At 34.7% G+C, this 7,822-nt stretch overlaps 1 protein-coding gene across 2 annotated transcripts in view; it reads right to left on the minus strand.

Annotated features, from left to right (window-relative positions):
- The window catches only part of LOC106876915 (sex-determining region Y protein), an 11,028-nt gene that overhangs the window by 2,575 nt on the left and 631 nt on the right, over window positions 1-7,822 (minus strand). Inside the window, exons 2-6 of one of the 2 annotated variants that reach the window (XM_014925668.2) lie at window positions 3,761-4,830; window positions 3,165-3,277; window positions 1,856-2,037; window positions 1,436-1,614; window positions 561-649 (exon numbers count right to left, since the gene is read on the minus strand). In XM_014925668.2, coding sequence (XP_014781154.1) covers window positions 561-649; window positions 1,436-1,614; window positions 1,856-2,037; window positions 3,165-3,277; window positions 3,761-4,817 — 1,620 coding nt within the window. In that variant the 5' untranslated portion in view covers window positions 4,818-4,830. Of the gene's footprint in view, window positions 1-560; window positions 653-1,435; window positions 1,615-1,855; window positions 2,038-3,164; window positions 3,278-3,760; window positions 4,831-7,822 lie in introns of both variants that reach the window. The other variant, XM_014925667.2, reaches the window with a different exon arrangement.

The following is a 7,822-nucleotide window of genomic DNA, read 5'->3' on the forward strand; positions in this document are numbered from 1 at the left end:
ATATATATATATATAAGAAAACCGCTTCACAATATCTTTTGTTTCCATTATTATAAATATGCATTAGACGGTGAGCACGCAGTATTGTTAACGCACCGGACAAAATGCTTAGCAACATTTCGTCCGTCTTTGTGTTCTGAGCTAAAATTCCGCCTTCCATCCTTTCGGGATCGATGAAATATGTATCAGTTGAGTCCTGGGATCAATGTAATCGACTTTACCGCATGCCCCGAACCTGCTGACTTTGTACCAAAATTTGAAATCCTTATAAATATGCGTATGTATACATACACACATCCACACACTCAATGCACGATTATAAGCGCGACTCATTGGAATTTCTCAGTTCTTTTTCCTATTTTGGTGCTTTTATATTTACAAATTTTCATAATAATCTTTCATTTTATCAAAGCTTGCCCTTCTATTATTTTCCATTAAAAAATATTTTGAAGCGTAACACTCGAACACATGGACGTCGTAACAGACAGAATATCATACATTATAAAGACCTTTTTGTAAATTGGCATAATCAGGCACCCAAAGAAGTATCATCTACTTACGTCATTAATACCCGGAATTAACTGGGGCTTTTTAGCAACTTGTTTCTCTTCTGAGTTGATATTTTTGATGCTTCTCTGTTGCTGTTCCTCTGCTAATAGTATAAAGATACATAATTATAGGAAGAATGTAACGTGCAGGCTTCCGGATAGTTTTAGCCTACTCATTTTCACTCACAATGTTTGGCTGAATGCGCGAGTATGTTAAAAAACACTTAAGTGTCGCACAGTAATATCGAACCCAAATCGTATCGATTTTGAATTGAATCTTCTAGTGATTTAGTCATGCCTGTGTCCGTACAGAGATGTATGCGCAAAATACACCATAAATTTGCATATATATATATGCATATACGCGCATAGAGATAATTATACAGTCTTACATACACTCCACACGTACAGCATACATGCAAGCCAAGAAAAGACGTAGTTACTCGTCCTGCAAAAATAGTCACTAGATGTCCCTCGCATCACGTAATTGTCTTGAAGGACACTGGATAACTTTATGCCGATTTCTTTATATTAAAAACCCCGACAGGATGTTCATGGATGGAATATTTTTGCTGAAGATCTTTTCAGTCGAGACTTACCTGGGGCTAAACAGAATAACATGAACAAAAATAACTTTACGTGGTTGCTGGAGCTGCTAGAAATAGCAGATAAATCGCTGTCAAATTGTGTAACCTTGGTTTGCTAGTATGTTTAGCGAGTCGAAATGACACCTTCGTCGCTCTCACGCTGGCTTCTTACTATTCCCCATACCAACAGGTTTATTAACTTACTAATTCTCAGTATTTCTGCAATCTAATATTATCCTACATCTCTTCACTACGAACGTTGTTCTTATCCGCCAGAAAAAAAAAAGAACTATAACATACCAATATTCGGTGCCACGTTCTCGTACCAATTCCGACATTTCAGGAACCTTCTCTCTGTCTTCAGCTCATTTTGACGGAAATGTTTATCCATGTGTTCTCTATCAATAACCGAACTTCTTCGACCACATGTTGAGCACTGTTTACCGTCATAGAGATTTTCGATCAGCAGGTTTGGGAACCTAAAACACATCAATGCTGAAATTAAATATTGAAAGAAAAAAAAAACGCATTTGGCCAAATTTGTGTGTGTGTGTGTGTGTGTGTGTGTGCATGCGCATATGCATACGTGATATGGCAAGTAAGAAGAATAGGAAGCCTGATGTGTCAATAGGAGTTAGATACATATCACAAAATTCTGATGGTTTGACTTATGAAAGCATATCAAGAAATAATCGCAGATTACAAGAAGTTGTCACCCACACAGTGAGACGTTCCTTGTTAAATATTGGTAAAATAGCGTTCATTTTCGCCTCACTTTCTGAAGTGTACATAACCTGAATATTGCAACCAATCTTTAGGCCATTAATGTCCATTGTTTTATATTCTTGCCAGTTGCTTGGATTTAGCTTCAAGGATTCATCTTTCGGTGGAGTTGTGTCTTTCTGGAAACCACGATAGAAACTGCAGTTAACGACAAAGTAAAGCGACTGAATATAAAGCTGTATTAAATACATTTATACTTCAACATGAGATACTACATATACAGATACACGTGCACATGTACAATATATATCTGAAGCGCTAATTGTAAACTGGAAGCTACTTTGTATAAAGAACTCAAAGTAAGATTTATAGTCTTCTGTGTGTTTGCTTAATATTTTCATTTTAAATGTATTCAGAAGGTATTTATTGTCTCTTCATATATAAAACGATTACATCGATCCTGTATTCGTAGTATATATATATATATATATATATATATATATATATATATATATATGTGTGTGTGTGTGTGTTTGTGTGTGTGTGTGCGCGCGCGCGCGTGTGCGTGTATAGATATATACTCCCTGCTTAAATGATTAACAATTTTTAGTTTAAAGGTGAAAGACGAGGTGAATAGTTTAGATGTTTTGTGAGGTAATTTGGGGGTACATAGTCCCTATTTTCTTTGTGTTTGTTTAATTCATGTCTGCATAAATAAATCAACACCAGAAGCTAGCTGTTTAGTCGTTATTCGCTCTTAGGGATTAGATATTTCATTTTAGCTGAAATAAGGTTGTATTCCCTTGGCTCGTGTCAGTGTAACTACTATATATGCATTTAACACCCCACACTAAATTCCCCTCGTTATACACACTAAAGGAAGAATTCACTATCTTTCTAAAACAGTTCTTGTTCCTCGTTGCGACCGCTCGGCCCTTTATCTATTCCTGGTCGACTTTTACACCAACGGTTATACCGTATATAGCTAATCGTCTTTCGTTCAGCACCGGATGACGAGGTGAACAGTCATCGAAATTTCTAGATGTCCTGTGGTACAAAATGAGAAATATTTCCTAATCTTTAGTGAAGTATATTTGAGATAGGAAGAAAAAGTACCGGAAGGGAGAAAATCTATGGAAAACCTCCTTCATATTACACAAAAACAATGATGGCTGCGGAAATAATTCATCACAGAGTAAGCTCTTTCCCGCTCTTGTCTGTTTTTAATCATTAGATTCGTGAGCACTAGAGGACAACCGGGACCTAAATCAACTTCTTATCATTCAATCAAATATGGATACCATACCTTAAAATCTAGCTCTGGTTCTTCAATTGCTTCCTCTGTCACACCTGACGACACTGTTTCACTTGAGATAAATCCCGGCTTAAGTAGATTTCCATAGACTTCTGATGGTTCAACTGAAACATATACATATATATATATATATATGTATCACTATCGAACCAAGAATTTAACTACGGTCTATGCACCCACACACGCATACACATACATACATACATGCATATATATATATATATATATATATATATATATATATACACACAAACATGTATAATATATGTATAGACATACATACATATACGTGTATTTTTTACTTTCATTCAAGATCATTTTGTGCCATAGCAGTTAAATTCTTGTCCTTTTTATTTGAACGTCAGATCTAATATTGCTTATACTTTTAAAATTTTATCAGTAAATACTTTCACAAAACTTTTGATAGATATAACCTTAAAGTAAGTTACAGCTGCACAAATAAATTCGCCTCTTCAACAGCTATTCATGTTCCGTGACTTAATCGTAAATCCTTACAATTTCGAAAATAAGACAAAATAAGTACTACCACACTAGTGCTTTCATGATCAGCTATACATCGTACTTACTCATATCTTTGGCACATGGGAAGTTCTCATGGGTGGGTTCTACCCATTTATTTAATGGAATACAATCGTTTTCCACCGAATATTCTGTCGGTACATTCGTTTTCGTATCGTGAACTGAAGTAATGTTGTAATACGGTTCTTGCTGTTCCAGTAATAGCTGTTGGATGCTTTCAGTATTATAGGAATTGGTCTGTGAATTCTGATTTATATTCGATGCAGAAAAAGGATAAGGTTTGTTCGATGAAAAATGTTCTTTGACCTTGCTTTTATACGATCGACATAAGTTTGAAGTTTTATAAATATCATGGTTGTAGATATCATATAAGGATGGATGTTGTACATAGTTTTGATAGAATATATGGTTATGTAACGACCCAGACTTTAGTTGGTATCGTTGTTTATGATGCTGCTGATGTTGCTGTTGGCTATTGTGGTGGTTGTGGTGATGGTGGTGGTGATGATGGTGCTGTGATTGTTGATGACGCCTCTTTTGAGGATACCCTTGTGCATGGTGCAGCATATAATGTTGCGCCGGCATAGAAGTGTTATAATCAGAAGATTTCTCATAAAAGCTAGTATCTGTAGAAAAGGTTTGCAGGATGCCGTGATTTGGTAAAATCTGTGGCAATAAGCATCTGTAATTGCTATCTTGATTGTGATCTTTATTAAACTGAGGGACTTCATTATTGCTGTCGCCCGAGAAAAAACAAGATTTGGTATTTTGCTGTTGCTTTAAAGATGACATCTTTTCGGAGGGATAAAAAAATGGTGACTGTTTTTGTCGCTGCAGCAAACTGTACTCCTGTTTGTCTTCGTATTGTTTATCATTTATATTTGCTTGTTTCTTTGTCTTAGGGGAGAGTATATTCTGTAGATGTTTGCTACATTCCGCCGTTAAGTACTCTTCAACAGGATAAGGTTTCAAGTGATGCTTTTCAGCAATTTTCGTGGCTCTCTTCAAACCATTTTGCTCTTTAAAATTCACAGCATTTTTAGATTGAAAGGATGCGCTTCTTGTATGCATAACATTCTTCCTGTTGGTGTTACAATTATCCATCTCTTGGATTATTCTACGAGGAAAATAACACCTTATTAATTAATCATCACATTTTAAAATAACGAAAGAGTAACACAAACATCACAATCTTCAGACGGAGATTTAATCTTCTACGATCCGTGTTTGTCTCGCACCATCAAAATATTTACCTTTCGGCTTCCTAAATTTGATATAATATTTACTTTTGTTGCTGCTTGATCCCTGATGAGTCTCTGTTGAAAAGTTCCAGCCATGATGTATATCTAGGATGACGGTTCAAAGCGTCTTTCCATGTAACGCAGAATGAGACAATTTGGTGCAGCTGTTTAGGCACAAATGATTTGGCACGACTGACTGGATATTCAGCCTGTTCTGGTGAAAGGACGTTTTGTTACTGATTGCAAACAATCCTCCTCCACAAATGCACGCGCACGTGCACACACGCACGCGCGCGCGCACACACATACACACACACACGTACACACACACACACACACACACACACACACACACACACACACACACACACACACACACACAGATACGCACGTGCACGCTTGCAAATATACACATTAAGATAGAGTGTGAGAGAGAGGGAATTACATTTTATTATCTGAACACGATTGTCATAAGCATCTTCTCTTTCTTCAAACACATAAAGAGAAATATGCTCAGATAGAGAGAGAAAGAGAGAGAGAGGGGGGGAGAGAGAGAGGAGGAGAAGGGAGGAAGAGAAGTATTAAAAAGAGAGAAGCATTAAGACCTCTTATGTCAAATGTTTCAGTAAAGCCGATTAGAGAATGCCCTGGGTAGGGATTGAACCATATCCCAGTAAGCTTTATAATACTATTTACTTATAGTAAATAGGATTACTTAATAATAAGACCACCGAGACATCAACAGTTTGTAGGTAAAATTTTAAAATCTTGGAAGTTGTTTCGATAATCTTGGAAGTTGTAGTCTCATATTTATACATTTCACAGCGACTTTACTGACGAGAATCAGATGACTAATTAACCATTTAATTACCTTATTAGTTGATTAATTTGGTCATTAATGGCGAAACTCATGGATATAAGGCTAACTGAAATTTTTATTCACTCAAATGTCTTGCTCACGTACAAACAATGTGCTTTAATGTACGAATGCTTTTTCGTGGTTTTGGTCTTTGACACTCATTTTTAGCATGTAAGAAATCCACATTGTGGTTTTCTCTTCGTGTATATTTCAAACATTATTATATTTAGAAATATTTATGTCTTCTCACTTTTATTACGTATGCTAACCACTGGTATAAATTAGTTAATAATTTTTATCCTTCAATTTATAGTTATATATATATATATAGGTATGTGTGTGCGTGTACTATATATTTACTGATTTAATTACCTCTCTTTAGAGAAGATGCTAAATCTGCATCTGGCTTTCAAGATGGCGTCTTCTTCCTCTATTTCCGCTAAAATGGAATGGGCAGCGTGTTTGTGTGTGAGTGAATGATTGAAAGTACGGTTTGTGAAAATGTGACTTTTATATAGAGTTTACAAGAACATTTCTGTGGTTGTTTAAAAGTGTTGTTTAATATTGTTGGTGGTATTGATGTTGTTGTTGTTGGTGGTGGCGATGATGCTGCTGATGCTGATGAGGTAGGGTTCCGTAATGATGTTTCAGCAAAAACTATTTCATATTAAAACATCCCTCGCCCTCTAAAAAAAATATAATGCACGCAAGTCTATAGATTTGTATATAAATTCACACACAGACACACACATTCACACAACATACACTTTTACACAACCATACACGTTTATGTACGTATGTAAATATATAAATATATTTGTATTTATGTATAAATATACATATATGTATGCATGTAGGTAAGAATACATGCAAAATATACATATACATACATACATACATACATACCATATACATGTATATATATATATATATATATATATATATATACATGTATATATGTTGGCATGTATGCAAATAAATGTAAATAAATAAATAAGATACATACATGATTAAAAATAGGGAAAAAAACTGCTCAATCCATGTTGTGCAGTTTATATATATTAGAAATCAAGAGAGGAATCATAAGATTGCTAAATGAGGGAAAAGAAAGATTTAATATCGAAATTAATATTGCCTGAAAGTCTGTACGCTGTCCTCTAGAAATACGTGAAACTCAGAGTGACAATTGCGTGCTTCTTCAACTGATTTATAATGGATACATACATACATATATACATACATAAATACATACATAAATACATACATACATACATACATAAATACATATATGCACGTATACATAAAAACATATGCACGCATACATACATGCACGTATACATACATACGTACATAAATACATACATGCATGCACGCATACATACACAGACATATATACATACGTATAAGCACATATACATACATGCATACATACATACATACATACATACATACATACATATATACATACATACAGCGAAAAGGAAAATCCCTATACTGAACCATTGAGAAATCTGCAGTTACTCTATGCAGATTATAAGTAATTGTTGGGGTCATAGGATATGTAACACACTGGCTAAATAACAATCTTGAGAAATTAGGCTTCTCAAAACCAGAAAGGGGGAAGTTAATCCGGAGACTACAGATCCAACCCATCACTGGAACTGTAAAAATCTGTAAAATTTTCCAGAAGTTTATCATTTAAATATATATGAGCATGTCGAGATATGCAACTATATACATGAGAATACATACATAAAACATACAAATCTGCTCATACATACGTACATGCATACATACATACATACATACATACATACATACATAGAAACGTTTATAATTATGAACAAGTCACAATTATAACGAAGAGGGTTAAAAGACACATGTTTAAAATATGAGTGATATAATGGCTTTATAGCTGTTTTGGTTGCTATTTTTAACATGTAAGGATTTTTAACCTTCTTAGTTATAATTGTGACTTGTTCGTAATTATAAACGTTTTTCTTATATAT

This window comes from Octopus bimaculoides, chromosome 8 (genome assembly GCF_001194135.2).
Source record: "Octopus bimaculoides isolate UCB-OBI-ISO-001 chromosome 8, ASM119413v2, whole genome shotgun sequence".
NCBI lineage: Eukaryota > Metazoa > Mollusca > Cephalopoda > Octopoda > Octopodidae > Octopus > Octopus bimaculoides.